We start from the raw sequence: 19426 nt of genomic DNA, 5'->3' as shown, positions 1-19426 counted from the left end.
ATCCACTCTCAGTTCCACCTATGGAAAAAGATGGCATTGTTTGTGCAGAATTTGCCAGATAACAAAAGGAAATTATCAAATGGAGCTCAAAATATGGCAAAGCATGCTTTTGGAGCTTCTTTGGACAGCTTGAACTCTTCTGCTATAGCACTGGCATATGCAGTTACCTGGAGTAGACAAGCTTGGCTTTGTTGCTCTTCTCTGGCTCAGGATATCAGAATTGAGGTAGGGGATGGTCTTTTAAGTGAAAAGGCGGATGAGTTGCTGGTAAAGGAGACAAGATCAAAAACTCCTATTTGGGCTTTGATTTCTTTTACCAGGAGGAGACCTTTGACTACTCATTTCCATTATCAGAAACACAGTCTTCCTTGACTTATTTCCCACTGAATCAAAGACATCAGTAACAACACCAACAGGCTATGTCTTTCCAGAGTCAAAACAAGAAGTCTTTCAAATCAAAGCCTAAATCTAAACAATCTGCTTCTTCCCTGTTGTCTTTGGTGAACAACCAAGCCTCAGATTTTATGACAGGATCAAGAATCCAGAATCAATCAGTGGGGATCCTTCCCTTCCTGTTTGGAGACAAGCTAGCATATTTTCTCATCAGATGGAGGACAGATAATACATTGGACAAATGGGTGCTAGAAATTATAGAAAAGGACTAGGTCATTCGATTTGAGAAACTGCTCCCTTTCAATTCCTTGTACCCTACCTTTTTCAGGGAACCTTCTCATGAGGCTATTTTACTTTCAGAAGTGCAGAAATTCCTTCTGATAGGAGCTTTTGAGGAGGTATCTAAAACCTGAGAGGCTGGGTTTTATTCAAGAGACGTTTTGGTACAGAAAAAGTACAGTTCATCTGATTTTAGATTTAAGGAATCTGAACAACTAGATATGAAAGTTTCATTTATGTATGTTAGCCCTGGCATCCATAATCCCTTCACTTTCAGCTATAGATTGGTTTGTGATGCTTGAGTGAAAGGACACCATATTTTCATATTACTGCCATACAGTCATCAAAAGTACCTTTGTTTCAAGGTGTTGGGAGGCCATTTCCAATACAACATGACCCCATTTGGCCTGTTAACCACACCAATAGTGTTTTCAAAGTGCCTTTCTGTAGTAGCAGCTCATATGAGAAAGCAGGGTATTTTTGTTTACCCATAATTGAGTGATTGGCTGTTGAAGGCTGCTGTTCGCAAGGATCTAGCAAGCCATACTGCTATACAACCACCATTTTTTCAGACTTGGAGATGCTTCTGAATGTCAAAAAGTTGAATTTCTGCCCAACCCAGAGAATTGTATTCATAGACTCCATATTGTACTTGGTGATAGGAAATATCTTTTTACCAGAGGTCAGTTTATTTAAAATAGTGCTGTATGTTTTAAACTCTCAAATATGTCTAACACAGAAAGTAATTTTCTTGCTGGGTCTCATGGCAGCTAGGACTTACATGACTCTGTTTGCACATCTCAGAATGAGGCCAGTGCAGCACTGGATGTCTCAGGTTTACAGGCCAAATCTAGAAAATCTTCAATTGTTAGTTAATATCCTTTGAGACATTTTGGACTCACCTGTCTCTCCTTGGGATTTTATTTGTTTTTTATCTACATTTGTGAAGTCAGCTTTTGAACCCTTGGCTGAGTATTTATGTATTAAAATGACATTCATTTTTGCCGTAATGTCAGCCAGAAATTAAAGGAATTAAAGGCCTTGGGACTGATCCACCGTACATCTTTTCATAAAGGAGGTTCTTAGACCTGATCTTAAGCTTATGTCAAAAGTCATTTCTGAAATTCACATTAATTAGACAAGTAATTTGCTGGTATTTGTTCCAAGATCACCTAGTAATAAAGGGGAATCAGTTTGAAATATTTTAGATAGAGGAACTGTTGCATATTATTTAAATAGAACTAAAATTTTTGGAAAATCATCTAGATTATTCACTGGGGCGGCTCCAGGCACCAGCACGCCAAGCGCGTGCCTGGGGCGGCAAGCCAGGGGGGCGCTCTGCCGGTCATTGTGAGGGTGACAGGCAGGTTGCCTTCGGTGGCATGCCTGTGGAGGGTCCACTGGTCCCGCGGCTTCGGCGGACCTCCCACAGGCGTGCCGCTGAATCCGCAGGACCGGGGACCTCCCACAGGCAAGTTGCCGAGGGCAGCCTGCCTGCCTTTTGGGGCAGCAAAATACCTAGAGCCGTCCCTGATTATTCATCTCTTCCTCTAAGAATCACATGGATCATGCTGTGTCTCCCCAGATATTTTCTAGATGGATAACGGAATGTATTGTTGAATGTTACATGTTAGCAGAAATTCCTGTACCTACAACAGTACCATCTCATTCCACCAGAGCTGTGGCAATGCCTTTTGCTTGTACTGCTCAACTCCCTGTTACTAAAATTTGCACTGCTTCAACCAGAAGTTCTGTGCACACTTTTTCTAAACTTTATGCTCTCAATTTGGCTTCAAGGGCTGAAAGGCAGGCCATTCATCTCATTTTAAGATAGACAGTTCTTGTTTTAAATAGTTTGTCCCCTGTCTGGTAGGGACATGCCAGTAGGGATGGGACCACCGCCATTCTGGAAAGTACTGGAATGCCTGGTATTCTGGGGGTTCGTGATTGGCCATCCTAAGGGTTGATGCTAGATTTGATAGAGTTGTGCTTCAGTCTCTATTCAATGAAGACTTTGTTCCTTCATTGAGATTATTTTCAGTACTGCTTATCAAACTATTCCATAAGTGGGAATATGCAAAGCCACTCGAAGAAGAAATGAAGGCTACTTGTAACCAGAGTTCTTGGAGGTGGCTCTGCATATATACACTTCCCACCCTCCTCCTCCACTTTCTCAGAGTACTTTTATTTTTATTTTTTCTGAGTTGGCAGTGGAAGAACTAAGGTGTTAGAGGGTGCTGCGCCCCTTTATAGAGCTTTGCCCTCAGAACACTCAGAGATACTGACGGAGGGGATAAAAAGGGGTCCACCATTAGGCACCACTAGGCAGTGCAATACCCAGAAGCATGAATATACAGAGCCGTCTCAAAGAACTCAAGTTGCAAGTAACTTTCATTTTATGCTCATGAGGATTCCCACTGAGTTCCCATTGACTTGAGTTGGATCGGGTCTCACATGCCTAAAATTACTCATGGGGGTATGTTTTTACAGGATTGGGGCCTTAATTGTGCTACACATTTTAGGAGCTGACAGATATCATAGTTCTATTTCTTTAGATTTCGTGTTGTATGCTATGGTTATATGAAATGCAATACCACCCATCCTTATTTTGTTTTGATGTGAACGTCATATAAAATAATAATTTTGTCATTTGTTACAAGAAGATGTCACTGGACTCAAATACTGTTGCATGTTGTTAATCTCCTCTTGCTGGATACATGTAGTCACACAGTCAAGTACTTAACAAACAATATACATGAAAGCATTTACATATAATTGGTTTTCAAAGTAGGAAATCCTGATCCTATTTTAGTAATTATACTTCCGTTATCTTGAAAGACATCACTTTAAATGTTTCATCTGATAGGTGCTGATGCAGCAGAATTTAAAATTTTCACTTGATAGTTGGTGATTGTAGCATTAATGGACATGATTTCTGATTGGAAGATCACAACTCTTTAGTGCTTTGACCTACAAGAGACCAGTTTGTCCAAGAACACTGGATAATGTATTTATTCGGTCCAACTAGTGGATTATTTTGATTTTTTTTTCTGGTACCTAAAAATCAGTCATTGAACAAACTACTTGACTCACACTGGAGTAAAACACAACTTTTAAAAGGGCCGTTTTCATGTTCTCTCTCTCTCTCTCTCTCTTTTTTCTGATAAAGAATGCTGTAAAATAAACACTTATTTTTAATGTATTAAAAAGTGTTTAATAAAGAAAAAGATATTGGAAAATAAGGAAATGGTTTGGTTTTATGGTAGATCACATGGACCAGGCAGATCTCTTAATCAAGTTTAGGTGAGCAATTCCTCTCTCCTCAGATAAAATGGATAGTTTTAAGCATTTTTGTAAGAATTTCCAACTTTGTTGATAGAAAATTGCAGGATTACATTTCGGTATCCAGCACTGCCCAAATTTCAGTGAATTAAAGTCACCTGTGCTACATAATAATTAGCTAAGCCACCTTTGATGTCACAGTTGTATTGCATAACTATGATTGTAATGAAATAAACATCAAATTTATATATAGGATTGTCCTGAAATAGAACAATCCAAAAAATTCCAAAAAGTTCTCATGTAAAATATTGTGTGAGACACCATATACATGAAACATACAGGCAAGGGGTGAGGAGAGTAAGATAATTATCTCAGGATTTGGATAACATTGCAAACTATTCTAGCTTTACTTGGCTACCAGGATATCATCACACCTCCCTCCTCACTGCCCCCATCCTGATGTGCATCCTTTTAGTTTACAGGAGGAATAACTAAGTATCAAGCATGTATGTACGTAAATATTCTTAAATAGGCATAATTGAGCTCATTGTTTATTTTATATATATATATATACTACATATGTATTATAAAACACAAAAAAGAACATGTATGTGATGTAACATATGTATATAAGCTCTCACACACTTTGTTTAATATTTTGCCATAAATCCAGTTTAACTCAGTTTTCATAATAGGCTTTAATAATATTAATTCAATGATTTCCAAAATTAAAATATGTTAAATAATTATGTGAGAATTGCCTCTAAATTGGTAACATTTATGAATAATGTAATTACTAATCTTTAATATCAGAACATGAGGAAGATCATAAGCATCAAAATATTGAAAGTAGATATATTTAAACCAAAGAATATGTTTTTGTAAATAAGTAGACAGACATTTAAAAAAAAAACAAAAAAAATGTGGTTTATATTGACGTATTTTAGGATTTTGCTTTCATCATTTAATTGTGGATATCATCTATGTAGCAAAGGAAGAAAAAATTGACAGTTACTAGCACATAACCTAAATGGAGGTACAGGGGAAAGAAAAGGGCAGGGTGTCTCTTTTAAAAAGGAAAAGTAAGATTTGGGAACTCATACTCTAATTATGCATCTGTTTATTTACTAAGACATAATTATAAGACTGAATTTCTTCCTGACACTGGAATTGTGAGCTATTCCTTCTTTAAATGATGTAAAGCTGTACAGGATGAGAATAATAATATGATATATTTAAATAAGGTAGAATAGAACTCATTTATGGCCTCATCCTTCACCACTGAAATCAGTAAGAGGTTAGTCACTGACATCAAGGGCCATAGAATAAAGGCTGGTAACTATCCATCATTAATACTTCCAATGATTTGTCAATGAAAAGTAAAGTCAGTTATTTAACTGTTCTTGCCCAACACAGGACTCTGTTGCCACTATTCCAGATATCACAATTGTTACATTTGTTAAACAGCAAATGAGAGAAGAGTAGTTTATTTTCATTAATATAACAAAAGGTGCAATTCCTTCGCATACTCTTCATTTATTTTTCAGGCAATCTCAAGCAATCACAAGTGTTGAAAATCAAGTGAAGTAAATTACAAACCCCCCTAAAATTAAGAAAGAATGTTTGTAGTTTAGAAAAGGTTTTAATGCTGATTTTTCTAATAGTCATACCAATAAAAATACCAAGAAAGTTCTCCTTTCATTTTATGTATAGGATTGTCAGCCCTTAGAATATCCCATTCACTGTAGATACTGATCAGTACCTGCAGAGAGGTGTCTTATTCTATACAGGGATACATTTGAAACTATTTGTTTATGATGCAGCATTCTCAAGGCCTGTATCAGCAAAACAAATTAGAGCAGAACCTCCTCCCCAACCCCAGGGTATCAAGGAAAAACTACTTCTATGAGTTTAGTGTTGTTCTGAGAAAATATATAACTTTACACATTATTGTACAGAATGTGACAAAAAGACATGAATAGTAATAGTTTAGTAACAACCAGAATATTTGAGTAACTACATTCATTAGAGTGTATAGTGAGCCTATGTACTCTTCTTCTGAAAGTAGTGCATTTTCTGATTTCAACAGCTTAAATCATCAGAACAAACCTTGACCAACAGCATGTTGTTGGGCCTATTTCCATCAGAACGCATTCACTTAAGACCGATTCTTGCCCCTATTAAATTTTGCTGTAGATTTCAATGGGAGCAGGAGCAGGCTGCTAAAATTTTAAGCTTTACGAAGTGCTTCATGATTCAAAGTGACAATAAATAAATAAAGGGACTCAGCCATTACAAATTGCCTTTAATAATCCAGCTATTCATTTCAAACTTTGAGTTTTGACTGTTACAAATTGCTGTATGATTTGTTTGATAAAATATAATATAAATAAAGGAATTCCCTATTCAAAATTGCCTGGAACCAAATCATTAATCCAAATATCATGAAGTTTGCATGTATACTGTGAAAATAACTTTGCTAACTACATCTCTTAGAGCTTTATTCTGGTCTTTTGGATTAGCTCGAGCATATCTTGGTTTATATCATGATGATATTTGCCCTGAGACTGAAACAGGGTGTATGCTACACAGTACTGTGAATTTGTATGAGTCCATAAGTTCCAGTAAGGGAGATTTTAGCTATTTCCCAGTTAAGATCAATTAAAATGTAGATGTAAAATGTCTAAACCATACATAATTTTAACAGTGAAGGCTCAGTTATGCCTCCCATGAGGCAAAATCTTCTTATGAGCGGGTGCATGACCTGAATGATGGCATTTTTCTTTTGAAAGACATATTGTGCCATAATGCCTCCTGGGTGTGGGAGAGAACAGCACAGAGTTAATCTTGCTAAACCTTTAACAAGATGGATCAAATGCTCCCCCCAGCACAGCCATCTTGTTACATAGGAGGATGGAAGGCATCCCTGTGACTTCTTTTTTCTGTAGTCCACTCAAATTTTTGGTAGTAACCCTGCAGTTGGATTCTTATCTGTGCAGATTCCCTTGGAAGTCAGTGAAGCTCCATGTGGGCACAACATTTTGTCCCTATGGGTCCAGTAGCAGGATTGGAGCCTTAGTCCTGACAAGGTCCCTAAACTGCTGCAATCATGTCAAATTCTACTCAGAGCTACACTGATGTAAATCCACAGCAATCCCGTTAAAGTCAGTAGAGTTGCTCCAGATTTACATTGGCATTAGAGCAAAAACAGGTGCATAACTTTTCTAAATGTTATAAACATTTATAAAACTTTTATCAGTTTTTGTATCATATATGCTTTTATCTGTCAGTGAAAGTTCTGTCAATTATGCTGCAATGGAGAGTACATTTGCCTTTTATTAAAAACGAACAGTGGATAAATGTAACAGTGTAACTTTTTTAAAAGAAATGTTGATTGCTTAAATTACTCTGATTTACACTGAGTAATATGAGTCCCAGATTTGAAACACAGACTCAGGTATCATAACATGTGCATTCCAAAATAATTGTATTTGATGGAAGAATTTTATTATGCAAATATTTTTTAGCTTCTTTGGTTTTTGGAAGAGAATGTTTGTAAAGGCTTTTTTTGGCAGTTCTGTTCTCTCTTCTCTTCTATGAAGTGTTTTTTGTTTATCTATTTGCTTCGGCTGAATATTACTTTTGGCATAAATTGTGTGTCCTGTTCATATCCAGTTTATGAAAATTCAAGATATGTGGGTGCCCAAATGAATACAGAATATTGCTCTTAGTACCTAGCAAGTTTGCATTAAACATTTCAAAATAGAAATAAATGTAAATATTTTTGTGACTGGGTAGATTCTGAAATGTTCCAATTCTATTCATTAAGGAATTTAAATGTGACAATAAGCAGTACATAAATCATCTAGAACTTCCTTTATGAAAACAATACATTTATAAGGGCTGAATCAAAAAGGGTTGTTTTTATATTTTTAAAAACTATGCATGCTCCCTTTTTTCTTTGTTCTTTTTAAAGTTGAACATTCCTTTAATGTTTTGATCCATATTACCAAAACCTGAAGAGCATGCAGTTATTGTTAAAGAACTTCATAAAAAATATCTAGAAGAGTCATTAGCAGAGTCAAATGTATGTTGGGGTTGCCAGTCTTGCCTGGCCATGCTGTGATGTGAGTCACATGACTCAGCAGAGAGCAGCTGTGCATATTTCTACTATCTTGCAAGGGATGGGGAAGGAACATAGCTGAGTTGCATGCAGGCCAGTCAATATCCATTAAAAAAGTGATTATATACGTATAACTTGCTTAGGTAACCTGTGTAAAAGTGGTGATACGTTGCTCTACCTGGTTAAAAAGCACCAGAGCTGCATTCTTGATTGCTCCAGATTGGTTTTACCCCTGTGAGAAGTAAGAACGGTAGGCAATGAAGTTCAAGATTATAGTACCTCTACTTTTCTTCTCATTGGAAACTCTAATTCAAACATGGCTTCAAAACACTTAAAATATATTTACTAAATATTTTATCAGTTGGCAAAAAGGAGGATACATATTGGCTGACAAAAGAGTTCAACAAACATTCCTAAGGATCAACTGTAATTTTATAGCTAGTATCATCAGATTAATATAAAATATAGGAGTTGAAGCTAATAACTGTTCTGCAAAATTGTGGTTCACAAATTAAGAAACAAAAATGAGCTAACTACATAATAATATGGCTAGCACAGATTTTGAAAGTATACTATAGCTTTAAAGATAAATCTTAAACATTATTTTAACTCTTGGCAGAATATTCTTCAAATTTTCATGCTTAAATTGTTTATTCTTCATTTAATTGACTGTGTGCATATTTTATCATTCTAAACTGAATGCATACAATAAGCAAAATACTTTGAGGTTTTCCTGTTGTATAGTTCCTGCTTCCATTCTTTTAACAATGATAGAATTTACATGTAGAAATACCTCAGAAAACAGTTAATTCTCCTTGAATTTCAATCCAAATGAGATATTGTGAGGTACTGTATTATGTAAAAACCTACTTTAACATTATTATTTTATGAATATTTGGCTTTCTAAAGTTTCTTGATCCATTTGGGAAGGAATGGGCCAGCTGGATGGTTGGACCTGGCCCATCAGTGGCATTTGAGACAGTGGGCTGACACATTACAGATCCAACCTATCAGATAATCTAAAGAAGCTGATACTTTGGATGGTGTAGTGCCATTTGGGAAGGAACTGGCCCTTTGAATTGGCCAGGTAGTAAGGCAGGGGAATTCAGGCTATTGGTCTGCAAAGCTGTGAACACACTGATCAAGTTATTCACAGCTGTAGGAAGGGGCAACACCTTCTCTTTTCCTACTATTTACTGATCTTGGGTGAAATCCTGACCCCATCAAAGTCAATGAGAGGCCAGGATTTCAATCCCTGTTCTGAGGATTAGGGGGCATCGATGTTAAAGAATCATTTTAACATCGCTAACCTGAACTATTTATTGCTGATTTCAGATATTAACTTGAGATTTATTCCTCCAATTTTATGATGATTCATATATGCAGTGAATTCTGCTTAATAGCAATCCATATATTAACAACTTCTGGTTAATAGCAACATTTTGGTGGGAACCAGTCCTGTCCAATTGACCTTAGTGTTAATGGGATCTGGATATTGGCAACAGCATGATGCTTATTAAGAAAGTCCCAAGGTGCAGGTTAGCAAGGCTGCAGCCAGGCCAGGAAGTGTTGGGATGTGCTTTCTCTGGCTGTAGTCCCTGCAGCGGGTGCTCAGCACATTCCAGTGCTTCCTTCTGGTGCTGCAGGGGCAGTGGGAAGGACAGTAGCTGGGAAGGAGGGTGCCAGCTGGAGCTGCACTGTCTCTCTCTGTGCACTCTCCAGGCTATGCCCTGCTGAGGCGCTGCAATCAAGGAAGGAAGCGCTGGAACAGCTGAGCCCCAATCCCCTGAGAGCACAAGGAGAGGGACTGTGCAGCTCCGTGAGCCCCCAGTGCCTCCACTTCCTGTAGAAAGTCCTGGCATCTGGGCTGCTGCTCCCCTTCCTGCTGCTGCCCTGTGCACAGGCTGGTTTACAAGGCTGAAGCCAGGGAAGGCATGTCCCAGCACTTCCTTCCCTGGCTGCGCCCTCACAAACTTGATTTCCACTTCTTGGCAACTGCCAGATAATGGTAACTCTTTGCTGGCAATTGAGGGTTGCTAATAAGAAGAATCTTCAAAATAAGCCTCACCTGTGGTCAGGAATCTTGGAATTCTGATTGATTCAGGCCTTTTCTTCAGATAGTCATGCATCTGCAGTTACAAACCCAGCTTTCCACTAACTGGAAAAATATCTAGGACTCAGTTCTTCTTCTCTGATGCACCAATACTAATTCTGACTTCTAATTCCCCAGATTGTTTACTGTAATACTCTTCTTGCCGGCATTTTAATCCACTTAAAATTTGCTAACTGGTACAGACTACAATAGCTAGGATTCTGATGCATGCAAAGGTTAACCCACTCCATACATTGTATGGATCAGCCATATTTTATACTCCACAAAGTGGCACTATGATAGTTCCACCTATGTTCAGGGTCTTCTACGTTCACATAGGGATTGGGGGAGGGCATTCCCAGTGTTATTGGAAAGTGATTTGTGATGTCTCAAGGCACTGTAAAAATTGTAGCTGCTTTCATTGTTGTAAATGAAACAATTTCAAACTAGGCAGTCTTATTTTTTAAATGAGACCCAAAATTCACAGGCAAAAGTGTGTGTGCAGCTGCCCAGAGTACATGTATAAGTATATACAAGGGTATTTTAGGGTCCACATGGGAAAGGTATACCAGGTGCACTAAGTAGATGGTACCAGGGAATCTGTTGGAGATACAGATTGGTAGTGACAAAAGCACTGCTATCTTTCCCATATATGTAAAAGAGAAACATATAGCTGTCTAAATGTTTCAGAGTAAGTAACGATCATATTCATTTAAAAGTACAAGTATATCTCCAATATGTCAACAGTTGAGACTTTTCTTAGGAAGACATGAAGAGCCTGTGGGAGACAGTCATGTACCAGCCAAGCTAGTATTATCTCCTCCTATGAACAGTGTTTAATTTAATGTATGAAGAGTTAACCACACAAATGGCCTCTTTTGAAGGTATCAGCTGATAAAGAGCTAGCAGACTTCTAAAAAAAAGTGGTATGGTATTACTTGGAGGAACTTAGATACTGTTTTGAAGTCAAATGGGACATGTCTCTGGAAGGTCTATGAGTGCAATATCATGACAGAGGTGAAACAGTTGTAAAATACAGGGACAATGCAGAATAGATAACTTCATTTTTCCTCTGATACTTGATGTCATGCAAGGCACTGCATTTAGCCGTATGGAGTGGAAATCCATCAAGCTCATGAAGAAACTTGCACAAATACAGACAGATATCATCTTCCTTTCCAAATGCAAATGGATGGACATCATACCAAATGGACTAAAGGTAAAAAATCCACTGCTATCTACATACTACACAGACCACAGTGAGAGATTATGCCATACTCTTTCAAAGAAACTGAGGAACCATCTGATCAGCATCTTATACAGCAAACAGGAAAACATCAAAAAAGAGCTCTCCAACCTGGAGACTCTCATTAATAACCAAACTTCCATACAAACGGACTTCACTAAAATAAGACAGGAGATCTACATTACTCACTTCACCTCTCTACAAAGGAAAAAGGACTGTAAGCTGTCTAAACTCCTACCTGCCACATGGGGCCACAACCGTGGTACCCCCAACACACCCAGCAATATCGTCAATCTATTCAACTACACACTCAGCCCAGAAGAAAAGTCTGTCCTATCCCGGGGACTCTCTTTCTGCCCTGCGATCATATTCATTTAAAAGTACATCTCCAATAAGTATATCTACCTGCCACCCCCACCAACATGATACAGTTCTGCGGTGATCTGGAAGCCTACTTTCGCCGTCTCCGACTCAAAGAATACTTTCAGGATAACACTGAACAGCGCACTGATACACAGGTACCCTCCCACCAACAGCACAAGAAGAAGAACTCCACATGGACTCCTCCTGAGGGTCAAAATGACAGTCTGGACCTATACATTGAATGCTTCCGCCGACGTGCACAGGCAGAAATTGTGGAAAAACATCATCACTTGCCTCATAACCTAAGTCGTGCAGAATGCAATGCCATCCACAGCTTCAGAAACCATCCTGACATTATCATCAAAGAGGCTGATAAAGGAGGTGCTGTTGTCATCATGAACAGGTCTGACTACCAAAAGGAGGCTGCCAGACAACTCTCCAATACCAAATTCTACAGGCCACTTCCCTCAGATCCCAATGAGGCATACTCTAACAAACTGCACCATCTACTCAGGGCACTCCCTACACTAACACCAGAACAAATCAACATACCCTCAGAGCCCCAACCAGGGTTATTCTATCTACTACCCAAGATCCACAAACCCGGAAATCCTGGACACCTCATCCTCTCGGGCATTGGCACTCTCACTGAAGGACTGTCTGGATATGTGGACTCTCTGCTCAGACCCTATGCCACCAGCACTCCCAGCTATCTCCGTGACACCACTGATTTCTTGAGAAAACTACAATGCATTGGTCACCTCCCAGAAAACACCATCCTAGCCACCATGGATGTAGAGGCTCTTTACACAAACATCCCACACACAGATGGAATACAAGCGGTCAGGAACAGTATCCCTGATGAGGCCACAGCACACTGGCTGCTGAGCTCTGTGCCTTTATCCTCACACACAACTATTTCAAATTTGATGACAATATATATCTCCAGATCAGTGGCACTGCTATGGGCACCCGCATGGCCCCATAATATGCCAATATTTTTATGGTCGACCTGGAACAATGCTTCCTCAGCTCTTGTCCACTCACGCCCCTTCTCTACCTATGCTACATTGATGACATCTTCATCATCTGGACCCATGGGAAGGAGACTCTGGAAAAATTTCACCACAATTTCAACAGCTTCCACCCCACCATCAACCTCAGCCTGGACCAATCAATACAGGAGGTCCACTTCCTAGACACCACGGTGCAAATAAGTAATGGTCACATTAACACCACCCTATATCGAAAACCTACCAACCGCTATGCCTACCTTCATGCCTCCAGCTTCCATCCCGGGCACATCACACGATCCATTGTCTACAGCCAAGCACTGAGGTACAACCACATCTGCTCTAACCCCTCAGACAGAGACCAACACCTACAAAATCTCCACCAAGCATTCTCAAAACTACAATACCCGCACGAGGAAATAAGGAAACAGATCAACAGAGCCAGACGTGTACCCAGAAGCCTCCTACTGCAAGACAAACCCAAGAAAGAAACCAACAGGACTCCACTGGACATCACATACAGTCCCCAGCTAAAACCCCTCCAATGCATCATCAGGGATCTACAACCCATCCTGGACAATGATCCCACACTTTCACAGGCCTTGGATGGCAAGCCAGTGCTCGCCCACAGACAACCTGCCAACCTGAAACATATTCTCAAGTAACTGCACACCGCACCAGAGTAACTCTAGCTCAGGAACCAATCCATGCAACAAACCTCGATGCCAACTCTGCCCACATATCTACACCAGCGACACCATCACAGGACCTAACCAGATCAGCCACACCATCACCAGTTCATTCACCTGCACCTCCACCAATGTAATATATGCCATCATATGCCAGCAATGCCCCTCTGCTATGTACATCGGCCAAACTGGACAGTCTCTACGGAAAAGGATAAATGGACAAAAATCAGATATTAGGAATGGCAATATACAAAAACCTGTAGGAGAACACTTCAACCTCCCTGGCCACACTATAGCAGACCTTAAGGTGGCCATCCTGCAGCAAAAAAACTTCAGGACTAGACTTCAAAGAGAAACTGCTGAGCTTCAGTTCATCTGCAAATTTGACACCATCAGCTCAGGATTGAACAAAGACTGTGAATGGCTTGCCAACTACAGAGTCAGTTTCTCCTCCCTTGGTTTTCACACCTCAACTGCTAGAACAGGGCCTCATCCTCCCTGATTGAACTAACCTCATTATCTCTAGCTTGCTTGCATATATATACCTGCCCCTGGAAATTTCACCTACATGCATCTGGCGAAGTAGGTATTCACCCACGAAAGCTCATGCTCCAAAATGTCCGTTAGTCTATAAGGTGCCACAGGATTCCTTGCTGCTTTTACAGATCCAGACTAACACGGCTACCCCTCTGACACTTCATTTTTCTGAAGTGCATTGCTGATTGCACTGAATATTTAGACTACATCTAGCATAGCACTGAGTACTCTGATACTCCTTCAATAAACTGTATTATGAAGAGACAGTTACCTCTCCAAAGTTAAGATTGTAATTTAGTTTCCATTCTAATACCTCTTCCGCTAATATCCTATAAATGTCATTTTCCCTTTAATATTTGGCAAATGTAGGCCAGGGAAACTTTTTCAACTAAATTTGAGATGATTTCGATGAGTTGTTTTTGGAATATGGGACTCAGAAATAATAGGTATTTTTTGAAAGAATGTCAAATGGTTTTGCCACATTTTATCTAAAACACAAATTGTCCTAGAAATTTCTAATGAGATTTATTTGAATGATTTTGGTGAGATCTCTAGAGGACATAACACTTTTAAGACAGGGAAAGGCACATTTGGGAAGTTTATTTATTCACTGGCAAATTAGTCACACCTTTCTGTCTTTCTCTTTCTTTCTTCTTAAAGTAAGTCTCTAGCCTGTTTCGTGTGGAGACAGCCTTCAAAAAGAAAACTGATTGCTAGGGGGTTTTTGCACTCTGATTTATTTGGGTGCAAAAACAGGAAAATTGAAGTCCATTCTCTCTACTACCAGCAGCTGTAATTTTCAACTCAATTACTTGCTCCTGGCATCTTCCTCAGCTCCCTCCACCCCACTTCTGTTATGTCTTGTCAATGGAGACAGATAGTCAAATAAATGTGTCTAGTGCTGTCCCCTAAAATATTGCTCTTAGAATCAGTGGCTATGCCACCAATGACACCAGAAAAAAATTGTTAATACTTTAGTACCTGAGCCAACATAGCTTCCCACAACTCCTTCCTGGTAAAATTAAGTTTTATTGAAGGAGGTGTCTTCTGAGGGCATTCTGATGTGCTAAGAGTACTCTAAGAACCCTGTGCGATGTTTGGGGGAAGGAAAATGCTGTCTCATCCTTACTCCTGGTTCTGAGATACCAGACCATCTCCCAGCAGGAGTTATGTTTTAATGGAATCCCTTGAGAGAGAAAGTGGAGCGGATGATATTGTGTCTCCCCAGAGGTCTAATTTTTAAACACTGGGACAGGAGGTATGTGTAATCTTCAGCCTCCTGTGTATGGAAGACAGCGAGTAGCAGAATCATCAATATGCATGGGTTAGGCTGGTGGCAACAGAATCTTCACAACTTGCTCACCAAGCATCAGAATTTTTTCTCGCATACTCCCAGCAAAGGGAGGTGACAGGATTTCTACACATACAAAAGAGGTACAGATAGTGGCATCTTCCCCCACGGTGAGAGACGGAGCTAATCCAGTAGGGAAGAATGGAAAATAATGGGGCTTGAGATAAAAATAAACATGGAATTCCTATCTACTATGGCACCATTCCTTAACTACCCAACACTCATTTATACACACTGTAAATGTGCATATTTGAATGTTAGGTAGCTAACCACTGCCAGTAATAGTGCACAAGCAAAGACCAGCACAAGCAGCTGGACTCCAATTTCTCTTGCTACTAGTGATTACTACAGCCCTATGGAAATCAAATTTCCAGGGCCATCTTGCCCCCCAAGCAGTGTGCTTGCAGAACTCTTAAGCGCCACATGCTTGTGCTGATGAATTTTGCAGCCTTCACCAGCCCGCTTCCATCCAGCCAAAGTCATCTGACCACTTCTCTCTTAGGTTCCTTGTATTGATTCTTGCTTGCAGTGCCAAGTTTTCCTCCCTGAAGACTTAATGATTCATCTAAAGCCTGCATCAGGACCCTGGCTCATGTTGATATACTAATGTCTTGGGGACTATAGAATAGCTGAAGGGAGAAAAGGCTTTGATGGAGAGATGGAATGAAGGTATGGAGCCTAAAGAAGCAAACAGAGACTGGAGTGTATGGAGTAACTAACGTGTAGAAGTCAACTGGGAAATCAAAATCCATATAGAACTTCTAGGCAGCTTTACTCTATCCCATTCCTTGAGTCCAAGTGCCCTACAGAACTTATGAGCCTCCCTAGTTCCTAATGCATATCAGAAACATTTTAAAAAAAATTCTAAGGAATTTCTCAGAAAAATAACTTTGCTAGATTGGAGAAAAGCACATATCATTGTATTTATCAAACACAACCATTAAAAAGGCAGAAAATTTAGAAGTAAGGTTCAACTTGAAAGTAATCCAAACATTTGAAAGTTTGAAAACATACAGACAATGTCACACAAACAATATTAAATGGGGGGGGGCGCAGAGGGGGATGGAAAGAGCTCTCAGACGAACTTGTCCATTCATACCAAAAATGTTGACCACAAAAACCACAGTGGCTTATTCTTAATCTTCAAATGGGTGTGCTGACAGGCCTTCTTTAAAACGATGTGTAATTCATAAATAAAGGCATACACTTCACATTCCTGATTAGACATATAGCATATTGTGACTATGGGAATACCATCTTTCCATAAATCATATCTGATATTGGCTGTTAAAATATATGGCATTCTTTGAAAATATGGGAGCTGTATGACTCACTGAGCGAAACTGGTCTATCGTTTAACATATAAGCAAGGGCATTCAGAGATTCTCTGCGGGCAATGGAAAGATTGTAATTTAGCCTGGAATACAGAGGTAGCTACATATTTAAGGACAAGTATCAGCAGGGGAGAAATTCTGAGTGCGTATGCAAGTCCAAAGGAGCATTAGAAATAATGTATTTCAGAAACAGAAGTTGGTAAAGAACATAACATACAATATAAAATAAAATTGAAGCACAGAATGGACATCGTGGTAGAGGCCAAGTTAGTGACACAGATGCTGGACTTGATCAAACTTATCACCAATATGCTAATGAAAAAGATTGCTTCATGGCTAGAATTCTAATGCAGGTAGCTCACATCTTGACTTCAAAGACTCTCCAGCGTATAAGGAAAATGAAGGAAAGGAGGAGTGAGGTTCTAGAGAGAGAAACAAGGAAGTTCCTCTGAAAGATTCAAGGTCACAGAACCAGTGACTAGAACTTTGGCATGCCAGAGTGAAAAGAAAAAGGGCTTGAGAAACTAATTGACACAGCTTGCTAATGCTGTGAGCATCACAATTTTTTTAAATTGAAACAATTAGGCCTCATGATTAGGTGAGTGTATGGAATCCTTAGATCTAAGTGTGTATTTGATACCATTTAGATTTATTCTTCTCTCTGTTTTTTCATGTAAGCTACTGCTACAGTTCTATACAATATAATAGTTAGTCTGTATTTTTGCACAGTTTTTAAGGTACTGGTCTAAATGCACTTCAGCTGGCTATATACTCTGAGCTCAAACACTCCAGTAAGATTATTTACAACATTTTTCAGCTGGTCTAAAAATCATTCATTGGTCTACTTATACTATGATGTATTTAGTACTCATCTTTAGAAATTGCCCACATATATATTTTTACTTTTCATAGATATAGATATAGATATAAAAATTAGATATGTGCAGAGAGATACCCTTGAGTTCTCAATTATAATACTCGTGGGCCTTCAACAATACTCAGATTCCACAAGCTCTGATCATTGTTATAATTACTACTGAAATGATGTCCTGTGAAATTTGCATCATGTCCTAAAACTTCACATAATAAAATCTGAAAGAAATGCCGTATTTATAAATCACACAACTGCTGTAATAAGTAAGCTAATAAGTAGACTATTACTTTTTCTTTTTTCCAGACTGACAGTAAAAATGCAGCATCTAAGGAATCCTGATGCATCATTACGTAGATCAGTGCCAAATTATCATACACATTACTCTGAATGTATAATATTTTTATACAATACAGTAAGAGATTTATTAAACAATACTGAAAATCAAATTAAATAATGAATAAATAAGTGCATAATTAATTATTTTCATATATAAAAAGTCCTACCTCTTTGCTTTCTTCCATATCCGACTCACTGCTAAACTCTTCTGTGTTTAAATTTTCAAAATCTGATTCTCCAATAGCAATAGGTACTGTCACAGTAAGGCCCGGATTGTTTATGAATGACATATAATCATTTTCATCAATTACATATTTTTCCACACTGCTGCCTGTTCCTACACCACTGGTAGTTCCATTCCCATCTCTAAGACAATTAAGATCTTTGCTTATTTCAACAACAGTATGGTTGGAAATGCAGCTGTCTTTCTTGTTGTTTAAATCTTCAAGTGCTTTGATTTCCTCTAGTGCTTTTTGCTTTCTAACAAAGGCTTTTTGGACGAATTCCCGTAATTTTTTTTTCACATAATCTATTCCCTTCTGAATCCTTGCAACGGCAATCTGGAGATTGTTCATTTCATTATCATCATCTGTAGCAGCAAGGTTATCTGAACTAAATGAACTCAGTAGCAAGGCCAGAAACAGGTTCAATACCTAAAAGATGAGAAAAAATATATATGTGTATATAAGAAATTAGTATTTTTAAAAGACATGATCTAATTAAAAATTATACACACTATTTGTTTTTAAAAAGAAACTTATTTAATTTATTTTGGATAATCAAATAAACAATAATAAATATGAAAGTTTTACAAAAATGTCACTTGTTATTGTGTGCTGTTCATCTTTACCCACATAATGAAAATAAATCAGTTTAGCTTCCAAAATTCTCACATACTAACATATTGCTGCTGTTCTTGGATTCTAAACACCTCAAGACAATGTTTATTCATTTAAAAATAGCTTTAAAAAGTTCTGTGTGGCTGTATCAACCAGAGTGTTGAGAGAACACGGTCCAAGCCCTTTTGAAAGATATGGTAGAATTTAACAAGGATAGGATAGGATTCTACAGAAATTATTGTAAAAAACTACATAATTTAATGGTAAAATTATGTCCTCCTTAGATTGTCTAACCACTCTTTAGACATTTATAGCAGGAATGTAATTTTCAGTTAAATTCTATAGGATGGCTTAACAACTATATAGAAAGGTTAACAATCTTTATTAACTCCTACAGTACTCCCATGAGGAGTATTTAAAAAAAAAATCTTTCAGTTTTGCTTATCTTTCTATTTAGCACACAATGATTTCTTCTGTGATTTTTCCGGAATTTGATATTACAATGGCCTTCTTTGTTTGTTCACCAGAAACATTAACAAGCAGGGCAACTCTAGGAATTCTGCCGCCCCTTCGGCGTGCTGGGGCCTGGAGCCGCCCCTGTTAATGAGGCTAGTATCAATACTGCTCTGAGAATATGGTTTATTATTTATACTGTAGGCTAGCAGATGGTACACA

At 38.5% G+C, this 19426-nt stretch overlaps 1 protein-coding gene across 13 annotated transcripts in view; it reads right to left on the bottom strand.

Annotated features, from left to right (window-relative positions):
- The window catches only part of LOC115659409 (sodium channel protein type 3 subunit alpha), a 964414-nt gene that overhangs the window by 34054 nt on the left and 910934 nt on the right, over nucleotides 1-19426 (bottom strand). For all 13 annotated transcript variants that reach the window (XM_030579474.1, XM_030579476.1, XM_030579468.1 and 10 more), the window contains one exon: nucleotides 18080-18565. In XM_030579474.1, the coding sequence (XP_030435334.1) occupies nucleotides 18080-18565 (486 nt within the window). The remainder of the gene's footprint in view (nucleotides 1-18079; nucleotides 18566-19426) is intronic.

This window comes from Gopherus evgoodei, chromosome 11 (genome assembly GCF_007399415.2).
Source record: "Gopherus evgoodei ecotype Sinaloan lineage chromosome 11, rGopEvg1_v1.p, whole genome shotgun sequence".
Lineage (NCBI taxonomy): Eukaryota > Metazoa > Chordata > Testudines > Testudinidae > Gopherus > Gopherus evgoodei.
Note: the sequence above shows the minus strand (reverse complement) of the source record. Positions and strands in the feature narration are given on the sequence as shown.